The following is a 22,094-nucleotide window of genomic DNA, read 5'->3' as shown; positions in this document are numbered from 1 at the left end:
AAAGGGCCTGCCTGGATGGCTGAACTCTTTTGGTTTGGATCCTGCTTCAGCTGCCACCTTCAATCAAACCAATGCAACAAACTTGCTGCACCTATAACTTTTGACACAAGATGGCAGTGTCACCTCAGAAAGACACCACATCTCCAAAACAGTTGTCACTTACGCACAGGTGAATACCACACTAGTCACTCACACACAAGCTAGTATCAAAGCCTTATGATTTCGGTGGGAAACACTTAAAAAAACACTACACTAAGGCACTCAGTCCCTGTATCTTAAATTCCACAGGCAGAAAAATACCCCAAATACCATCCTAATTGCCTCTGTAAATCCAGACCCTTTTAGTGTGAACACCAGGTGTTACAGTAAGTACTGAACCCTGTAACCAAAGTACACACACATCACAATCACAGCAGGGAGGGGCGTCTTTTTATTAGGAAAAAAATAAATTATTCACACAACATACAGCCCTATCAAGTGCTTTGAACATGCATCCATCAGTCACTTCATTTTTTCCCAACTGTTTCAGTTGCCTGAAGACAAAATCATAGGTCCAAACACCCTCTCATTTCATGCCAGTAGCAGGTCTCAGCAAACTCTCTCACAGCCATTCTGAAAGTCAGGACACACTCACAACACATAACAACCACAGACAAGGATTTACCTCTAAACTGCTAGCCCCTGTTGCCAGCAAACCAGGCCCTTTAGGGCACAACAAAAAGAACAATCCCCCTCTGCCAGCAACCAAAGCCTGAACTCCTCCATGGCACAGTATGACAGTTCTCTCTGCCGGCAGCCAATTACCACTGCACCCTGCAAGCACCCTACTGAGGCTGTGCTGCTGTGCCAGGAGTCTCTGCCCTCTACTCTGCTCACAGGCACTTCCCCTGCAGAGACAGTGAAGGGCTCAGGAAGAGTCTTGGACACACAAGTCAGGATAGTCACTTGTTTTTAATAAAATGCACAAGAAAAAGCTTTTGTGCTTCAAAGGACAGGGACATGTTTATGTAGAAATACTATGACAAATAATACAGTATGTTACAAAAAATATTACAACAGTATAAAAAAAATTTAAAAAGGTACCAATTAAGAAATGGACAAACAGGAAAAAAAAAGTTGAGATTGTAAACAGTTACATTCTGAATGCTCTGCAGCAGGAGATAGTTTAATTTTTCTGAAAAGATACAGCCATCATTTTCCTCAGGGCATCCTTGAGCTCCTGGTTCCTCAGGCTGTAGATCAGGGGGTTCAGGGCTGGAGGCACCACTGAGTACAGAACTGACAGGACCAGATCCAGGGATGGGGAGGAGATGGAGGGGGGCTTCATGTATGCAAATGTGCCAGTGCTGAGGAACAGGGAGACCACGGCCAGGTGAGGGAGGCAGGTGGAAAAGGCTTTGTGCCGTCCCTGCTCAGAGGGGATGCTCAGCACAGCCCTGAAGATCTGCACATAGGAGAAAACAATGAACACAAAACAACCAAAAGCTAAAAAGACACTAACAGCAAGAAGCCCAAGTTCCCTGAGTTTGGAGTGTGAGCAGGAGAGCTTGAGCATCTGAGGAACTTCACAGAAGAACTGGCCCAGGGCATTGCCATGGCACAGGGGCAGGGAAAATGTATTGGCTGTGTGCAGCAGAGCATTGAGAAAGGCAGTGGCCCAGGCAGCTGCTGCCATGTGGGCACAAGCTCTGCTGCCCAGGAGGGTCCCGTAGTGCAGGGGTTTGCAGATGGACACGTAGCGGTCATAGCACATGATGGTCAAGAGACAAAGCTCTGCTGAAATGAAAAAGACAAGCAGAAACACCTGTGCAGCACATCCTGTGTAGGAGATGTTCCTGGTGTTCCAGAGGGAATTGTGCATGGCTTTGGGGACAGTGGTGAGGATGGAGCCCAGGTCAGTGAGGGCCAGGTGGAGCAGGAAGAAGAACATGGGGCTGTGCAGGTGGTGGCTGGAGGCCACGGCGCTGATGACGAGACCGTTGCTCAGGAGGGCAGCCAGGGAGATGCCCAGGAAGAGGCAGAAGTGCAGGAGCTGCAGCTGCCGTGTGTCTGCCAATGGCAGCAGGAGGAAGTGGCTGATGGAGCTGCTGTTGGACATTTCTTCACTCTGGGCATTGTGGACTGTTGAAAGAACACATTGACAAGCTGGAATAAATTCCTTGATTCAATCCTATGCTGTTTAACCAGGAATCCCCTCATTAATATTTCCCTTGTTTTGGAGAAAATTCAATAAAGTTTTATTTTTCAGTTCATATTTGTGCTGCTGAGTTATTGCTTCATTTTCAGAATTGGTCTCCAGGCCTCCAAACAGAGGCCTGTGCCCCAGTGCAGTCAGACCTACTGGTCTCCTTTGCTAATTACAGCTCCCTTACTTCAGGGTGATTGAGCTTCAGCTTTTCTTGAAAAATAAAGTGGACTACCTGTAAGCCGCACTTTAAAAATTAGTTTATCTAAGCTCTTCCCTTCTTTTTTTCTGTGCACCTGGAAACGGACAGATACCAAGGGTTGGACTGTCTCTCTGCTCCTCGGAGTTGTGCCTACTGGGAGCTGTTTCTCCTTATCCAAGCCGCGTCCCTGCCAGTGCTCCCAGAGCCCAGCCCAGCTCTGGGGGTTCAGCTCTGTCCTGCACACCCGTCCTAGCACAGGCCACTACCCAAGGCCATCTCCCTGGCAGCAGGGCCTTAAGGGCAGCTCAGACAGATGCTGCAAGCCAAGCTGGTGCTGGTGCTGTCTGAAGGCAGAGGAGGGTTTGGAGGCACTTTCTGAGGGAGATCTGAGGCAGATCTGCTGATCCCCAAGGGTGACAGTGCAGGAGTCTCAGTGACACAGACAACCCTGACAGCCCCTTTCCCTTTCCTTTAGGAGAAAGCTGAGAGCAGCCCTGGCCATGCAGCACCCTCTCCACAGCAGGAGGAATCTGCCCTGATGGGGGTGGCTCCTTCCACCTCCAACTCCTCCCCACAGTCCATGGGGAGCTCCCAGGCAGGCTGAGAGCTGCCCCTGGCAGGTGGCAGATCCCCTGGCCTGGCCAAGAGCCCTCAGGGCTGCAGCACCTGCTCTGCACCACAGCCCTGGGCAGCCCTGGCTGCAGCCCCAGCCTCAGCCCCTGCAGCCGTCCCTGGCAGCAGGAGCCGTCCTGCCCTGTCCCTGTGACTGTGCCCAGGGCAGCCCCGCTCTGGAGCACATCCTCCCCCAAAGCAGCAAGGGCAGCAGAGCCATCCCTTACAGTGCTGTCAGTCCTGTCCTTGGTCAGCTTTAGGAGATCCCTGCAGCCAGAGACTAACTGTGTCAGAAGATTTCTCTGTGAAGAATCTCAGAATTGTCCTTCAAGGTGCTTTAACCCTCTGTCTTCTTCACTGCTCTCAGGTACCTCCAGGCAGTGGCCTCAGCCCTGCTGGGCTTGGAGTGGAGCTGCTCCTCAGGAGAAATGTCCTTTTGAAGCTCTTCTTGATTGCCAGGAGCTGCCTCTGTGCCAGGAGCCCAGCCCAGCTCAGCAGCACAGGAAAAGTACAAGGACCTTAATGAGTCTCTTGGGGCTTTGGTGTTGTTTACATCACTCAGTCCCTGAAAGGGTCTTTAAAAAGTTTTCAAGAACTCAAAATGAGTTTGAAACACTGACGTTTCTTGAAGTTTTAATGGGTCCCTGTGAAGGATGTGACTGAGAAATTGTCCCCAGGTTCCAGATAGAGCAGAACATTGCAGGCAGTGATGACAGGTGGGGACAAACAAGGCAAAGGTGTCTCTGATGCTGAGCAAACCTGGATGTGTTTCAGGAATGCCAAGGGCCAAGGCCTGAGCCCCAGCCCCTGCCAAGGCACATCCTGTCCTTCCCTCAGTGCTCAGGGCTCTTCCCAGGCCACTGGGATGTGGGGATGTGCAATGCCAAGGGCAGGACCATGGGGCGGCCCCTGCCAGGCTGCTGAGCAGGGCCAAGGAGGCAATGAGGCCCCAGGGCTGCAAGGGTCACTTGTCTCCTGCTCATGGCTCAGGCCCAGGCCCAGCAGCCATGGCCCAAGTGCTGCAGGAGTTGGCTGTGTCAGGGCCTTGCAGCTGCTGCCCATCCCTGTGCCCTGTGCAGCCCAGGCTGTCCTACGGTGTCCATGCCCTGCGCCTCTGTCCCTGCAGGCTGTCGTCATCCCCCGGCTGCCCCACCTGGCTGGGCCCTTCCTTTGCTGACAGCTCTGCCTCCTGCCTGCCTCTGCCTGGCCACACACAGCCTTGGGCTTGAAACCAGGAGGGTTCATTCAACTTTTACTGTGCCTGTGAAATTTTAGCTCAGGAACAAGGCATGCAGGGCCTGCTTTCCCAGCAAGGACAGTTGTAACACAAGTAGAAGACATCTGGCTCGGGAGTGCAGTGATAGAAAAAACAAGTACTGAATCTTGGAACTTGGGGTGTTTTTTGCGGTAATGGTTAATTTTAATACACATGTAACACCTGCGTTAGAAAGAGGGAGACTGACTCAACCGATGTTGATTAATCAGGCTCAATTTTATTTGTTTTCTCGCTTACATTTATATTCTAATTAATTAGTTCATACATATTGCAAAAGCCAAGCTCCTGATTGGTAGTGACTACACAATAGCTTACTTCATGCTGTATCAGCATATTGCAACAGTTGTATCGCCTTGTAGCATTCAGTTCCTCTTTTTTCATGATCTCAGTTTCTCTCCCTCATCCTCATGCTGGCCTTGTCCTAGCTTCTAGTTACAATATTAGTCTAAGAGCTATTGTGTCCCTTATCCTCTAACCATTCCTTAGCTATCTTCTCCACAATTCCCCCTTTTTCTTTAATAGTTGCAAGTACTTGGGACTGACAACGAAAAAAGCAAGCAAATACCAATTTCACGCATAGAATGACAATTAAAATTATAAGCAAAAATCGTAGCTCTTTTTTCAAAAGCTGTGTTAGCCATGGTGTTAGACCAAAAGTTTATAGCGGCTCTGTTCTGAAGGACTGCGTGTCTCAGGCTGTTTATGTCCTGAGTGAGTGCTGATATGACCTCTGTAGTAACATTTGCCTGCTTTATAGCCCAACATGCAGTATTAAGTGACACCAATGCATGAGCTGTGCCAACTCCAGGGGTCAGAGATGCAAAAATACGAGCTGTAGGACTCCATAATTCTACTTTGTCATCACAGTTTTTATCAAGGGCCCGTAAAGATCGTCGTCGCCATACCTGAGTGCTATTGATCAAAGAGGGCAGTGCGTGGCGGTCAGGGGCAAATAATGTAAGCTGACCTAGATAACAGGGACCTCCTATAACCTCTTTAGGTATTCCTTGCCATGCTCTATCCCTACAGATCAGGAAAATTCTTGCTGGCAATGCTTTTGCCGTATTATTGTTCCAAATTCTGTTTCTGTTACTGCTGGCTGTTACACCATATGCCCCAAGCCCTTGGTGATCACTTTCGTTACCACAGTACCCATACAACAGCTGACAATTCCAAAGTTAGTAAAGAATCCCTCTCTTCAGCAGGCAATATTACTTCTTGCCATTCATTTCTCTGCTGCTATGTAATAGCAGCTTTTTGTGACTTTTTCCCAGCATCTGTGAAAACTGTGATTGCTTCTGGGATGGGCTGTTCACTCTGCAGAGGTTTGCTCAGCCACTGTTGTTCTCCCACCCATCGCAAGGGTGGGGGCCACTTTACCATTGTCAAAACTGTGGCCCCTCCTCCCAGTAGAGCAAGGCCCACCTCCTCATGATTTTCAATGTACCATTGCAGTATATCTCGAGCTATTGGCAACAGAATAGTGCCTGGTTCATTCCCCGTAATCTGTCGTGCACGCTGTCTACCTTTATGGATAAGGACTGCCAACATTTCGGATTTTTGAAAAACAGTTTTACATTGTTGTAGGGGTGTAACCATTCTAATACCGGAATGTCTTTTTCCTCTCCCCTATTCTCCCCCCTTTTTCTTTAACTGCTGAACAAGGGCTCCAAGAAGATAGCGTTTCTCGAGCCATATAGCCAAATCAATATGGCAGGAGAGGATCATGGCGAGAAGTACTGCCTTGTTGAATGATTTCAGCAAACCAAGAGCAATATTCTCATTGTGCTGTTGTCTCATTTTGCCAATGAGAAACATAACTTTTCCACGCTTCCCTCGCACATTCTTGTTTTCCAATTAAACAAGTGCGAAATGGATTGGAAGGCGTGGCAAGTGATAAACACAAATTATCCTGACCAGATTGATTAACCCAAGTGACCCACATGTTTTGCCTTTCGTCTATTTTTGGTAGCTCTGTGAGCCCAGCGGCAACAACACACATCCCAATCAGCAGGATCCACCTGATGCATATGAGGTATCCTCACCCCATATTTGCAGGTTGTCTGCAATATGCGAGTAGCCTTTTGTGCCAACAGGCGACACACCTCTTTTTCTATTAAAAATACCAATTTTAGCCTATATCTTTGACCTAAATCTTGAACAAGGTTTACTGCTTCTGGCACAGTACTGCACCCTGTATAATTTTTTATGGCTGTCTACCAATTATAATGATGCCAATAAAAGCAGCAGCGTGGGCACCATGGCTGTGCAAGCTGCTGTGGAAAAACCCACCACTGTCTGCAACAAGCCCCACAATATATTTTTACCCAAGCACCACAGTTAGGCTTGTCACAGTGCAGACAGTTAGAACTCTTAATTAATCGTAGTCGGGTGCTTTGTAGTTCATGCACCAATGTTAGTACATCAGTTCTGTTTTCTACTACTAGAGGATTAGGCCACACTGGCCGGAGCCGAGCTATCACAGGTTGAAGCATCAGGAGCAGGTGATGCCGCTCTCGTTCTGCTGGACTGCTGGGTGCTGTCATTCCCTGCTTGTGTCCAGTGGCTGGGAATCCACACAGGACCTGTGGGTGTAAGCACACACATGTGACCTCAACCAATATACTGTACTTCAGCAGGTCCAGTGTTAAGAATGGTGATCCTCCTGTAGAGCCAAGACCATAGTATCCTCTTTGTGTTTCCGAGCAATGTTCCGGAGCCAAGGTCGAAAATGGTAACAATTGAGCTATCTGAGTGCCAGCTGGAGTGAGCACTGGAGGATACAGTGTTCATGCCAAAATACAAATCTTGCCTGTAAAGTTAGCATCAATAAATCCCACAGTAAAATGTCCTTTTAAAAAAGTAGAAGATCGTCTCAAAGTAAAGCAGGAACCAGCTGTCCCTGATAAGTTACTGGTCTCTTTACTCTAGTGGGAATTGGCACAGTGTGATTGTCCTTAATAGATATGTCCACTGCGGCTGTTAAGTCCAGGCCGGCTGATCCTGAGGTGTAGGCATGAAGGGAGGAGACAGGGCGGAGAGATTGGTGACTCCTGTTGCTAGGGATGACTGCAACGAAAGCAGGTTATCTTTCTGGCTGGAGCTGGTCCAGTTCTCGCTGTACTTGCTGCTCGCAGCGGTGCCAGGGTGGCCAGTGCCTGCGTTTGCTGCTCCTGCCCTCCTCGCAATGCCTCCCCTAATTGCTTAACAGCTTCCATTGACTCTTTCACTGCTTCAACTAACATAGCCTGGGGCCCAACAGGGACTCTACTCATCCACTCCAGCATCTCCTCAATAGATGCATTACCTGGGAGCTAGACCAAAATTGTCCTAGTGACTGGATTACAGTTTTGTAAGAAGCACTGTCTTAATAAGGCACCTTTCATCCACTCCTGAACATCTGGAGTCTGATCTATAGCAGCTGACATCTTATCCACAAATTGAGCAAATGATTCTTCCCTGTCCTGTTTGATATTCATGTAGGTGGGCATCCTTACTGTTATTTTAACTCTTTTCAATGCTTCTAAAGCAAGTCGCATGGCTTCTGTTAGCTTATCAGGACTTCGTAGAGCTTGATGATCTGAATTAGAAAATGGTCCAGTTCCCATCAGCTCTTCAGCAGTGACCCCAAATAAGGGATGTCCCTGCCCTCTTTGTGCATTAGCACTAGTAATACACAGGTCTTGCCAGTGAGCTTGCCGAAGCAATTGCTGAGACTGGGTCAAAATCATTTTCATAATAGTTCAAATATCATTTTGTAACAAAACATTAGCACCCCAGATATAATTTAGTAACTGTTTAGCAGGCTCACTATGAATACCCGATTCATTCACTGTAGCACGCACTTGGGTAAGAATTTTCTAATCCAGGGCAATAATAGTACCCTGTGTTATTGCTCCCTGGGGGGTCTGTTGTTGGGTATAAGTGACTGGAAAGGCCTGAGCTACTGTTTCATGCAGGATTCCGGCAGCTTGCATATCTCCAGCAAAAACTGCCTCTTGGTGAATGTCATGCCACATTTAATTACCTTGCAAACCGTCTCAGCTGAAAAAAGGCTGCCAAGGCCACCATTCAGGCTCTTGAAGGGGAGGTGAACAAAAGAAAGGAAGTCCAGAAACCCTCCAGGGCTGCAAAGTTCTTTGGTGTTTATAATAGTCGCCCCATGAAAGGCGTAATAGCACCCGTCAGCCCCACTCTGCAGGATGTGATAGATCACATGTCCAAGGCAGAGGAAGTTTCCCTGCTGGTGCCAAGACAGACTGAGAGAGAACAGGACGTGGCACAGCCGCCCCACTCTGGGGGCCTGGTGAAAGATGAGGAGTCAGGCAGAGCCGAGGGCGGGACGGGGCTGGCCCAGGGGACAAAGGAAGGGGGTGGAGTGCGAGGCAGAGACGGGAGTGAGGGGGTGCAGCCCACCCTTCCCCTGAGAATGAGGAAGTGGTAGAGGCCACATGAGAGGGGACAGCTCCACCTCACACAGCAGCGGCAGCAGGAGCTGCAGGGGCACAGCAGCAGCTCGTTCACAGCGCGCCACAGCAGCAGCACAATGTTCCCTCCCCACGGACTCTTATTCAGAAACTTCAGAGATTGAGAGTCCTAGTAACAGTTCTCAAGGCAAACAGTCACAGAAAAAATTACAGCGTGCAAATGAATTACAACAAATAATAACTAAGCTTGCTGAGCTCTCAAAGTGACAAGATCAGTTAGAAAAACAAACAACTGTAAATCAAATTGAGAGACGCTGGGCTGCAGTGGTCAAGGACACTGTTTTAGATGGAGATCGGCAGACCACCAGCTCCTTGTCCTGCCCCGTCATTGTCAATAACAGAAATGCTAGTTGGGAACCTCATAATAGGAAAGTACTTCAGTCAGCAAAACAAACAGTCACTAATTATGGAATCAGATCAGAAGCAGCCAGAAACATAGTTCAATATGTATTTACTGCAGATATACTTTGCCCTGCTGATTCTGCTGCTAACACTCTCACAATTCCTCATTTTTGAAAGAGAGTGGAAGCATTTGGCAATTGAAGAAGCCAACAACAACAATTATTAGGAAATTTGTATGGAATCCAGCCAGACATGCTGACAGGACAAGGACCTTATGCTACAACAAATGTACAGCTTACCTATCCCATTGAAATCCATCAGCTGTCTCAATTGCTGGTTCACAGAACCTTGCTTCTGGTTCCAGACAAAAAGAAGCCATTCTACAATAAAGTAAGGGGCCACAGATCTGTATAGAGAGTTTATTGACAGTCAGCTGCTTTAAAAGATGTACCAGACGTGTCACCAGAGGTGCAAGAACATTTATTCAGTTCTCTTGCTTTCAAGAATGCCAATTCATGCACAAGAACCATTCTGGCCACGCTCCTTCAAGGCAGTCCAGTAGATGAAATGCCACCCAAGGACCACTCAAGCTGAACAAAACAACCAGACTGCAGCATTCACAGCAGCCATGCATGATGCCATGCAGCAACAAGGGCACCTCATTGCAGCTGCTTTGTCAGGTGGCAAATTAATAACCCCAGCCACAGCAACAAAACTCCACATCCCAACAAACCAGCTGGCATCATTTTCTTCCAATGTGGCGAAACAGGCCATTTCAAACAAGCCTGTCAAAAGACTGTGTGGTGTCACAAATGTAATCTTGACACCCATGCCACTGAAGCTTGTTGCAAGTTGGAAAACTTCGAGCACAGTGCATTAAGGCACTGCGCGAAGACACAAATGGATGCCTTGGAGAATTGCATTTGCAGTTGCGGAGTGTCCTGAAGGAGCACCAGCATGTTTTTTGTGTCATGCACATTCGGAGCCATCAATGCAACAGTGGTTTGGGGAAGACAATGCACAAGCAGATGCTGCAGTCAGCTGTGTTGTCCATGTTCCCCCACAGAACAAGTTTGAAAAGGTTCGCAACAGTCATGAAACATTCCATCAAAATACAAGAGCCCTGCACCGACATTTCAGATCCCCCTGAATGATGCACAAGAGATTGTGTGTGCCTGCCCTCAGTGTAGCCATCTCGGGCCTGGCCTTGGGCTAGGCACAAACCCAAAGGGACTGAAAGCTTTAGAACTGTGGCAGATGGATGTAATTCATGTTCCAGAATTTGAAAGACTGAAATATGTCCATGTAACTGTAGATACCTACTCAAAGTTTATTTGCGCAACAGCACAAACAGGGGAAAAGGCTCTGCATGTTGAAAGACATTTATCTGTTTGTTTTGCGGTCATGGATGTACCTGTAGAATTTAAAAATGACAATGGCCCATCTTATGTCGGTCAACAAATTGTCAAGTTTATGCAGAAGTGGGGGGTGAAACATACCACCGGAATCCCTCACTCTTCTACAGGTCAAGCTATTGTGGAAAGAGCCAATCAAACCTTGAAAGAATATTTAGCAAAGCAAAAGTAAAATTATGAGATTGATGTAGTCAGTCAATTGTCAATGGTATTGTTTACTTTAAACTATTTGTGTTTAGCAGAAGGAAGAGAAGAACCTGTGGTTGTGATACATCATCACACAGTGAAGGAGGGAAGACCACAGGCAATTCCAGGACTTTATGTTTATCACAAAAATATGCAAATGGGTGAATGGCAAGGACCGAGTCCCGTATTGTTTAATGGTCATGGATATATGTGTGTTTCCCCGGGAGCAGGACCTGTTTGGGTGCCGAATCGATTTACCTGTGCATGTCCCCAATCATTGATACCAGCCAGCAGTGACAGCGACGACTTACCTGGAACACCCTAGGACAACTCTGAAACTGATGAAAATTGACTTTATAGTGTGCAGAAAAAATAGTTTATATAATCATAGCTATAAGATTTAGTTTATTTTAAGTCATAATTAGTATTTAGGATTCAATAATAACTAGGTCTTGTTTTTCTGTTTTTCTTTGATGGAGAACTGGGAAAGATAACCAAAAAATATCAGAAAAATGTTGTGGGTTGGAATGCTTATTTTAAGCAGTGTTTTGCCAAAGAAAGTATCTGGAGTGCTTGATATTGACCAAAGACAAAATATGTGGGTCACTTGGGCCAGTCAAACTGGACAAGATTCATTTTGTCTGTCTTTAGCTACACAGTCCAATCCTTTTCGTACCTGTTTAATTGAACTCCCATTGAATTCCATGGCAAAGTTCAAACATTGGACTCAAGCTTGAATATATCCAAATTTGAATGAAGTCTGGAACTTGTAGTGCAATAGGCGCACTGGTTCCTCCAGCACTTGTTTTGTCAGTTGGTGTGAAACGCAGAAGATTCCAAAGAATGCTTTAGGAGCACAAGCTGTTGCAGTGGCCCAAAATCTTTAAGTTATGGGTACTGAGCCACAAGAATTCGACTTTCTTGGTTCTGTGCAAGGCAATTATTGTTTATGTTTGGAAATCATGTTGCAAAATCAAATTTGTTATATATGAAAGAAAAGCAGCCAAAAGATGGCAACACTTGGTTGTCTCCGAAATGCCCATTGTATTATAATTATTCAGAATATTGTAATAATTGGCCTCAATCTGTAACACCATTAAAAGGGGCTGCAAAAAAATTGCCACCAGGAATTTTCCTCATTTGTGGGGACCGAGCCTGGTCTGCAGGACCTCAAAGAGCTGTAGGAGGTCTATGTTATTTTAGCAAATTAGCACTGTTTGCTCCCACCATTCATCAAATTTTGGATTGTCTCAGAAGCCCTGATGAACTAGACGTTGTGTTCTCCAACTAGGCCCCAATTGCAAATATCAAGTGTCATTATGGGGGGTCCAGCTGTAATAGTAGTGTCAATTTTTTCCCCAGGAGTTGCTTCAGCTCAAGCTCTCACACAGTTGCAAACCTTGGCTTGCTGGACAAGAAAACAAATTAATCTAACATCTAATATGTTGAGTGAACTTGCCATGGATGTTAAAAGCATCCGCCATGCAGTTCTTCAAAACAGAGCTGCCATTGACTTCCTTCTTCTTGCCCAAGGACATGGATGTGAAGAGTTTGAAGGCATGTGTTGTATGAATCTGTCTGACCACTCTCAATCAATCTACAAGCAACTTCCACAGCTAAAGAGCAACATGGGGAAACTTGCAGTTGTTAACACTCCTTTTGATAAATGGGTCAATTCATGGGGTTTTGCTGGTTGGATCAAAGACTTAGTCCATTTTAGTATTATACTTTTTATCATTATTGTAGTTATTTTAGTTATTGTGCCTTGTTTATTACTGTGTACGTGACGAATAACTAGCCATGCTTTTGAGTCAGTCTGGGCAGCTCAAAAAGAAAAAGGGGGAATCATAGCAGAATTTCTCAGAGAATGAGGGCATGATTTATATTTGGAGTGAGGTTTGAGCTACCCCAGCCTGGGCCCCAGATTCAGGCCTGTGAAGCCTGTGGCGCAGTTAGAAATTATGTTTATCAGCAAAGGACAATGTTTTTTCTAGGTATTAATAGGTATAGTTTGTAGTGTGAACACTTTAGCCACCTTAAGCATGAAATAAACAATGTTTGTTTGCATTTTTCCTTATGCTGTATACCAATGAGAAAATACTTGTAACTGTAAACTATATTGAAGTGTATATAATCTGCCATTTTAGACAGAATAAACGGAGAATGTATGTTAACCATATTGGTTTGATCTGCATTGCTCTGTCCAGCTTCCCATATTTTTAAGGGGGTCCCTGCTTCGCACTTCCTCCCACTTTTGTTCTCGTGTTAAGAAAAGCATCAGCTGTAACAACATCTCATAGTCTAAGGTCCCAGCTGGTGGCCACAAATGCCCTTTTCCAGCCTGTAAAGTGGCCACCATTGTGAACAAAACTTAATGAGGGCTTTTTTGTTTTCTGTACCACTGTAACCCACCAGTTCCTTCCAGTGTGTCAGGATACATCCTAAAGGACTAGTTTTAGGGACCTCTTTGCTCTGATTAGTTCCCATTGTTTCTTTATTTTATCCCAGGTCTTTTACCTTAATTGGAAAAATGTCTGGGTATAAAAGTTGAGCACATTTAGTCTCAATTATTTTTGCTGGGTTCCCAAAAATATTAAAAACTCTCTTTCCAATAACTCAAACAATCTACTACTGCCTTTCCTCGCAACCAGTTGCCACTCAAAAGCCCTTAACAAAAACTAGCACTCTACACCAATTCCTATTATCTCATTCTTTGCATCTTGTCTTGCTTCCACCCAAACATCACTTCACACTTTCTCACCGTCCTTTCCCAATTTTCTTCCCACACAACCCACTGCTCGGGTACTGAGTGTGACCTCCCATAAACCAACTATAAAATTTTCAGTTCACAATCATCTCAATTAGAGCACTGTCCCCACTGGCCCTGGGCACACTCTCTGTGCTGATTTGCAGAAGAGCAATAGTAGTGTCCTGCACAAATCCTACACTGTAGTAGTACCCACACAATGCCAACTTCTCGATGCACCAGGGGCTGCAGAAAAACAAATTTCTAAATTCTCTACCGCATGTTGCTCCCAGTCCAAAGCTACTTACTTTCCAGCAGAGGTTCCATATAATCCACCTAAATAAACTCTTTTGTTTCCTCTGTCTAACCAACAATTAGACGAGTTCACGAATTCCCAGAGATCAAGTCCAGACTACTGAGCTAAAGGGATCCCTTCTACTCATCTGGCCAGGTTTAAACATACACAAATCACCAACCATAATAATTCCCATATAAAAGACACCCCTGTTATAACTCTAACAATCCACAAACACAACCTCTCTGTCTCAAATTCAAAAGATCACAACTAAGACACTACAAAAAGAGACTTTACTCCCTTTTGCCAAACTTACACTGTTCCTTTGTCTTTTCCTAATCTTCTTCAAAATCATCCATGTCCCAAATCCCAGAAACTAAACAACTCTTTCCACAAACTACATTGACTATTTCACACTCAGCATTTGCTGCTTCCCAGTTATAATATCACGGCAGCCTTGGAATGCACCTGGGGCAGGCAGGTTTCATCTGTAGGACACACAATACCGCCTCCTCTCACACTCCTTACTGCAAAGAAAAACCCAAGCTGGACGCCAGTCTAGTTTCCAAAGGAAAATTGTCAGGCTACATACAAAACAAGGAATTACTCCTGCTCGTCCCCACCACAACGAGTTCCTAAGTCCTCCCTCAATCAAGGGAGATTCCCAATCAAAAGCCAAATTATTTTTAGTTCAGCTTGAGTATAATCCTCCACAAAACACCTTTTCTGTCCTTCTGTCTTCTCATCACATCAAGACCCAGTCCCCTGTCACATTCAAAAACTCATCTCGTTCAAATTGAAACCATTCAAAAGGGCCTGCTTAGACAGCCAGACCCTGTCAGCTCAGGCTCGAGCTTCAACTGCCACTTTCAACAGACCAAACCAACAAACACCAACACAACCTGCTAAAAGTTACTAGTTTGCTGCAATTATAACTTTTGACACAGGAAGTCAGCATTACCTCAAAAATACACCACAACTCTTAAAGCCACAGCCACTCTCACACAAGCTGCCTAACTTCACAAAACCAAAGTCTAAAAAGCATTCACGACTCCACAAATCCCGTGGAAAAAACTTACAAAAATACTATACTGGAACAGTCTCTCCAATGCTACAAGGAGAGAACTGTTTAAACTCAAGCACTGAGTGTCACAGCAAATGCCGTCCTTGTTGCCTCCCGGGTTTTGTTCTGTTTAAGCCCAAACACCAGGTGTTACAGCAAATACCATCTGCCGTAACCAGAAGTACACACACACCACAGTCACAGTGGGGAGAGGTGCCTCTTTACAAAGGAATAAAATATTCACACAGCATGCAGTGCTATGCAGGGCTTTAGGCATTCACCCCACTCACTTCATTCATTCCCGGCCGTGTCAGTCGCCTGAAGACAGAACCGCGGGTCAGAACACCTCGAGTCCTTCGTACCCAGGGTAGGTCTCAACAAGTACTTGCACAGTCCCTCTGACAGTCAGGACACATTTAAAATGACAAGAGATCATAAAATAACAACAATGAACAAGGATTTGCCCCAAACTGTTAGCCAATTTGCTCTGAACTGCTAGCGAGCCCTCTATGGCATGACAAATCTTTCTGCTGTAAACCCATCCCACTGTAACTTGCAAGCAGACTACATGGGCTTGAGCTGAGTGTGGGACATCTCCCATGACCTACCAACAGCCTCCTGGCCACAGGTACACCTTACAGGCCACAAGTTTCAATTTTTAAACTTACTGTTTTTTCAGGAGTTCTGGCAGCCCTTGTCTGTCCTTGGATGAACAGCTGGAGAGCAGAACCCTCTCTCCAGGGAGATCCCTGGAAATAGGATATCCCTGGAGAGATATCCCCCCAGTGGTCCATGACCCAAACTGCTCTCACAGCTGAACACAACCCAGTCCTGTCATGGTTGCTAATTGATTTGCATAAAATTGGTAAGATCATGCACAAAAGACTCTCTAACTAGTTAAAGTTAGAAAGTTGTGTGCTTTATTCAATGTTGGATGGCATGGGAGTAGCCTCCCAAAGACCTGCACACCAATCACAAAGCTCTAGCCCTCTATTTATTTACAAAAGTCTTACCTGTTGACTCAATTACTCAAATGCCTATACATATGCATAATCCTAGCAGTGCCTATCCCTGCTTCATATTAAAATGAGCCCAAAGACATTTACACTTGCGAAATTCTTCTTTCAAATTGGGTTGGTAGTCCTTGAAATGGGTCAGTGGCCTTGAAGGATGAAGTCAGAGACGTCTTCCTCACAGTGACCTTTGTACCTTCATCTTGTGGGCAGGCTACATGACCTCTTGGGCATAGTCCAAGCTCTCTTGCTTGGTTCAAATAGTTTTTTTGTCCAGGTGCAGTCATGGTTTTTTCCATTATCTAAGTGGTCCATCTATCATATTTCCTTGTACCAACACAGCTAAAATGAACAAGTAATATATTACCTATGCTCTAGCTTAAGCATCTAATAATTATTGATATTTCCACTTCATCTCTACTCTTCCAAAATAAATCCTAATCAATATAAATGGCTTCTATCCCTTAGCTAAAATCTTAACTCTTTAATTTCTTAACTCAAGGCACTGCAGGATGCTGCAGACAATTCCTGAAGCACTTGGAGGATTATTCAGATCCCCAAAGGATGTTCTCATGGTGCCAGCTCAGGAACTGAAATGAGGAGTGGGGTCAGAGAAGAAAGGGCAAACAGGGATGGGTTGTTTGCAGGGGAGGGGACAAGGATGGGCACTAGGAATAAATCTGAACCAGGAAAGAAGAAAAAAAGCAAAGGTGAAGCAAAGGAAATTATCAGGGAAGTTTGGAGGTAGCTGCCAGGCAGCCCTGGCTCTGAGCAACAACGTCTGCAGTGGGACAGGAAACTCACAGCTGATGGGAACAAACTTTCCGTGTGACCTCAGAGGCCACAACAAACCTGAGGAGTTTCCCTCCCATCTCCCAGCCCTTCCTGGCCCCAGGGGCTGATGGCATTTGTGCTCCCTCAGGTTCAGCTCCCCACACCAACACCATGGGGCTGCTCAGGCCTGCTCTGGGCACTGCAAACAGGGCTCCTGAGCCAGTGCTGCCCTGTCTGTGCCTGCAAAGATATTACACCTGTGTGAGCTGGGGGAGAGGCCAGGGCTACAGAGGGGGGATGTTGTTGGCAAGTGCATGAGGACGCTCTGGGACGCTGCCCTGGGGTGTCCAGTGAAATGGGGATGGATCAGCCCCTGCTCTGCTGCACCTTCCTGTCTCCCCCAGGGCCCTTGCAGAGCCCCAGCCATGCTGTTTGTCCCCAGCCTGCCCACGGCCACCCTGGGGCTGCTCACGGGGCTTTTCTGTGCTGAGCCTTGGCCTGGGCGTGTTCTGGAGAGAGCCTGGGCAAGGAGCCTGGAGCCCCCAGGCCCTGCCCTGAGGCGTCAGCGCTGCCCCAGCACTGCCCATGGCCTGTCCATGCTGCAGCCCCGGCACTGCCACCCCCAGCCCTGTGCCCGGCCCCGAGAGCCCTCAGGCCCTACAGCAACACCAGGGCCAGGAGGGCAGCGGGGCAGGGCCACGGGAGCAGCACTGGCAACACCAAGGGCTGCTGGTGCTGGGCACAGCTGCTGTGCCAGCCCTTTCATGCCCCAGCTCTGCACACAGACATTGCTGCTGCAGCTGCAGAGAAGGGAAACAGAAGAGGGAACCCAAGTGAAAACATTGCTGGGAGATCCTTTCGTTCATTTAAAGTTACTGAGAGCACAGATCCTCATTTACACAGTCTGGGGCCACAGAAAATGTGGAGAGAAACGAAACAAGAAAGGGCACAAATAATGGCCTCACTTTTTGGGCAAAACTAAAACACAGGAAAAAAGCCTAGACAACCAACCAAACAAGAGAAATCAAAGATGATTTTTATTACAAGCAGAAATTGGCAAACAATTTAATGTTTTTGAAATAGTCCAGTGATCAGTGTCCACACTGCAGCCTTGAGCTCCTGGTTCCTCAGGCTGTAGATCAGGGGGTTCAGGGCTGGAGGCACCACTGAGTACAGAATTGACAGGGCCAGATCCAGGGATGGGGAGGAGATGGAGGGGGGCTTCAGGTAGGCAAATATGCCAGTGCTGATAAACAGGGAGACCACAGCCAGGTGAGGGAGGCAGGTGGAAAAGGCTTTGTGCTGTCCCTGCTCAGAGGGGATCCTCAGCACAGCCCTGAAGATCTGCACATACGAGAAAACAATGAACACAAAACAACACAAGGATAAACTCGCAGTAACCACAATAATCCCAAATTCCCTGAGTTTGGAGTGTGAGCAGGAGAGCTTGAGGATGTGTGGGATTTCACAGAAGAACTGGCCCAGGGCATTGCCCTGGCACAGGGGCAGGGAAAATGTATTGGCTGTCAGCAGCAGAGCATTGAGAAAGGCACTGGCCCAGGCAGCTGTTGCCATGTGGGCACAAGCTCTGCTGCCCAGGAGGGTCCCGTAGTGCAGGGGTTTGCAGATGGACACGTAGCGGTCATAGCACATGATGGTCAGCAGGGCAAGCTCTGCTCCCATAAAGAAGAGAAAGAAAAACACCTGTGCAGCACATCCTGAGTAGGAGATGGTCGTGGTGTCCCAGAGGGAATTGTGCATGGCTTTGGGGACAGTGGTGAGGATGGAGCCCAGGTCGGTGAGGGCCAGGTGGAGCAGGAAGAAGAACATGGGGCTGTGCAGGTGGTGGCCGCAGGCCACGGCGCTGATGACGAGGCCGTTGCCCAGGAGGGCAGCCAGGGAGATGCCCAGGAAGAGGCAAAAGTGCAGGAGCTGCAGCTGCCGTGTGTCTGCCAATGGCAGCAGGAGGAAGTGGCTGATGGAGCTGCTGTTGGACATTTGCTGTCTCTGGACATCCCAAGCTGCAGAAGGAGGAAAGGCAGTGACATTTGCGGGAAACTTTCTCATAGCAGAGACAAACCCCTTTCTCACAGACCATTCCCTGCAAGTAACACCTTCCCCTTGTCTATGTCTAAGAGGACTTCCTTTACTTTGGTTGCTGGAGCCCTGATTGCTGCTGGCCAATGTTCAGTGAGGAGCCAGATCTTGACCTGCAGGACACCTGGGAGTGATCCCTGAGCCCCAGTCAGTGCAGGGGAACAGTGAGGGCAGGGGCCAGTCCTGGTGTTTGAACTTGGATAAAGAGCCTCCTCCTAAGGCACGGGATCTGCCAGGGCCAAGGGATGGGGATTGCAGGAGGCAGAATGAGAGGTTCTGCTGTGCCTGGGGAGAATAGAGTCCAGTGAGGCAGGAGGATTTTCTGAGCCTTAGTGCAGACTGAGAGGAGCTGCTCTGTCCCTGTGACCTGTTCCCAGCTGCCCTGGACTTGGACCTTTCTCAGCTCCACTCCCGTGTTACCCTGGAAAGCCAGGAGACACTGCTGAGAGCAGAGGGATCCCTGGCACACAAAGTGGCTCCTGCCTTTCCCAAAGTCAGGCAGAGTCAACTCATTCCCAGCCTGCCCTGCCCAGAGCTCCCCAGGGCAGAGTGAGCTGGGACACCCCATTGCTGTGCTCAGCCTGCACAGGAGGAGCCCAAGGGCTGGGCCTGAGCCTGCAGCTGGAACTGCCATTCCCAGAGAGCCCCTCAGCAATGCCAGGAGCACCTGGGCAAGGCAAGGAGAGAGAGAGCTGGGCCCTAAGGAAAAGCCTTTCCCTGCCCAGCCCTGCACAGCCCCTGCCAGGCAGCAGCACTGCAGGACAGTGGCCCTGAGGCCCTGGTCAGCAGGGAATGGGCACATGGCAGGAGAGATGCCCTTCATCTCTGGGGCTGCTCTGCCGGCCTAGGAGGGGACTGAGGGCCCCGAGCCCCCGGGCTGAGGGCTGTGCTGGCTGCGAGGGGACACAGGAGCTGTGCTGCTCAGGGCAGTGTGTGCCCTGCAGGGCAGGGCTGGCAGGTGCCACATGTCCCCTGCAGCAGGGCTTCCCTCAGCACTGCCTCCCTCCCTCCCTGCCCACGGCTCTGCTGCTGGAGCTGTCCCAGCCCGAGCTGTTCCTATGGGCCCGGGCTCCTTCCCTGCCAGTGCTGCCAGAGCCCAGCCCAGCCCCTGGGCCAGCTCTGCCCTGCAGCTGCTCGGGGCTGCAGGGATTAAAGAACAGCTCCCCCAGGCCTGGGCACCATGGAAAGGTGATGCTGGATGGATCTGGAGGCTGGGGAGGTGGAGGCACTTGCTGAGGTTCCCAGGAATCCTCAGTGTGATGGTTTAGGAGCCTCAGCCCCTGCTCTGCCCTGCACAGCTGAGTTTCCATTGCCACCCAGCTGACCCAGGGAAAAGGGGAAGCACAGACTGAGAAAAGCTGAGATTCTAGCAGGAAACCCCTGCCCTTTATGAGCTCATGAAAAATACCCTCAGGACCTGGGTATGAGCTGGAGAAAGCTGAGCAGCCCTGGCCCACACAACACCCTCTCCACAGCAGCAGGACCTGCCCTGGCAGGAGTCACTCCTTGCACCCACAGCTCCCCTCCAACATCCATGGGAGCTCCCAGGCAGGCTGAGAGCTGCCCCTGGCAGGTGGCAGATCCCCTGGCCTGGCCAAGAGCCCTCAGGGCTGCAGCACCTGCTCTGCACCACAGCCCTGGGCAGCCCTGGCTGCAGCCCCAGCCTCAGCCCCTGCAGCCGTCCCTGGCAGCAGGAGCCGTCCTGCCCTGTCCCTCTGATGGTGCCCAGGGCAGCCCCGCTCTGGAGCACATCCTCCCCCAAAGCAGCAAGGGCAGCAGAGCCATCCTTACAGTGCTGTCAGTCCTGTCCTGGCTCAGCTTTAGGAGATCCCTGCAGCCACAGGCTGACTGTGTCAGAAGAGGTGAAGATCTCCCTATGAAGAAGCTCAGAATTTTCCTTGCAGTTCCTCTGAGCTTCTGTCTACTTCACTGCTCTCAGGTGCCTGCAGGCAGTGCCCTCAGCCCTGCTGGGCTTGAAGAGAAGCTGCTTCTCAGAAGAAGTGCCTTTTTGTAGCTCTTCTTGGTTGCCAGGAGCTGCCTCTGTGCCAGGAGCCCAGCCCAGCTCAGCAGCACAGACACAGCACAAGGACTTTAATGAGCCTCTTGGGGCTTTGGTATTGTTTAGAGTCTTGTCAGTCCCTTAGAGAGTGTTCAACAAACTTCTTGCATACTTTACAGTAAAGTGAAACTCCAAAGTTTCTTTAAGTTTTAATGGGTTCCACTGAGAAAGTGTCCCCAGGTTCCAGTTAGAGCAGAACACTGCAGGCAGCGATGACAGGTGGGGACAAACAAAGCAAAGGTGTTTCTGATGATGACCAAACCTGGATGTATTTCAGGAATGCAAAGGGCCAAGGCCTGAGCCCCAGCCCCTGCCAAGGCACATCCTGTCCCTCCCTCAGTGCTCAGGGCTCTTCCCAGGCCACTGGGATGTGGGGATGTGCAATGCCAAGGGCAGGACCATGGGGCGGCCCCTGCCAGGCTGCTGAGCAGGGCCAAGGAGGCAATGAGGCCCCAGGGCTGCAAGGGTCACTTGTCTCCTGCTCATGGCTCAGGCCCAGGCCCAGCAGCCATGGCCCAAGTGCTGCAGGAGTTGGCTGTGTCAGGGCCTTGCAGCTGCTGCCCATCCCTGTGGCCTGTGCAGCCCAGGCTGTCCTACAGTGTCCATGCCCTGCGCCTCTGTCCCTGCAGGCTGTGGTCATCCCCCGGCTGCCCCACCTGGCTGGGCCCTTCCTTTGCTGACAGCTCTGCCTCCTGCCTGCCTCTGCCTGGTCACACAGAGCCTTGGGTTGCTCCAGACTCCTTCTGGGGGATATGTTTTGTAGCACACCTCTGCCCTGGGACAGAAATTCCTTACGTTTTTGTGTTCAATCTTGTCCCCCCAAGCTGCGCTTTGCATTAAGTTTTTCTTTCTCTGGCTGTTCTCTCCTATGTCAAAAGGATCCACCGTCTCTAAAACCACTCTTCAATCCCTCCCAGGGCTCTGGTCGCCTGTCCTCTGTCTCCACTCCACTGATCACAGGGCTCCTTTGTCCCTATATGGTGGCCATGTTCTTGAGGCCTCCATACCTCTCCCTGGATATAGGGAATTTTAGAGGCAGAATACCATTTCTGGGCATTAACACCTGGAGGAGAAGAATGGTTCTTTTTCATAGGAAGGAAAGCATGGAACACTGATGTTTCAGGGGCAGATGAAAGGTGGACACCAGAGGCCAAGGCCAGCCAGACCTCTCTGTCCTGGTAGCTTTTGTCTGAAAGCAACCCTTGGATATAGGGAATTTTGGAGGTGGAATCCCACATTCGGCCATTTCTGTGTTGATAAGTAGGATGGTTCTTTTCCATTGGAAGGAAAGCAAAGAGCCCAAGTGTTTCAAAGGCAGAAGAGGAGAGAGGTGGATCCTGGG

The 22,094-nt window shown here is 48.7% G+C and overlaps 3 protein-coding genes across 3 annotated transcripts in view; 1 reads left to right on the top strand and 2 right to left on the bottom strand.

The window, feature by feature from the left end:
- Nucleotides 1–22,094, top strand: part of LOC310920762 (olfactory receptor 14J1-like) — a gene marked incomplete at its 3' end in the record, with an annotated part of 1,005,486 nt that overhangs the window by 895,103 nt on the left and 88,289 nt on the right. The window lies entirely within an intron of this gene.
- Nucleotides 954–2,098, bottom strand: LOC310920651 (olfactory receptor 14J1-like; the record flags this gene model as incomplete). Its single annotated transcript, XM_083880712.1, has 1 exon — nt 954–2,098. One exon carries the CDS (start codon nt 2,096–2,098, stop codon nt 1,166–1,168), a length of 933 nt encoding a protein of 310 aa, XP_083736838.1. The 3' UTR covers nt 954–1,165.
- LOC310920652 (olfactory receptor 14A16-like) lies at nt 17,662–18,594 on the bottom strand (the record flags this gene model as incomplete). The annotated part of the gene is made up of 1 exon (XM_083880713.1): nt 17,662–18,594. One exon carries the CDS (start codon nt 18,592–18,594, stop codon nt 17,662–17,664), a length of 933 nt encoding a protein of 310 aa, XP_083736839.1.

The sequence above is a fragment of the Zosterops lateralis genome (genome assembly GCF_965231275.1).
Source record: "Zosterops lateralis genome assembly, chromosome: 31".
Classification (NCBI taxonomy): domain Eukaryota; kingdom Metazoa; phylum Chordata; class Aves; order Passeriformes; family Zosteropidae; genus Zosterops; species Zosterops lateralis.
This window is presented reverse-complemented; position numbering and strand designations above follow the sequence as displayed.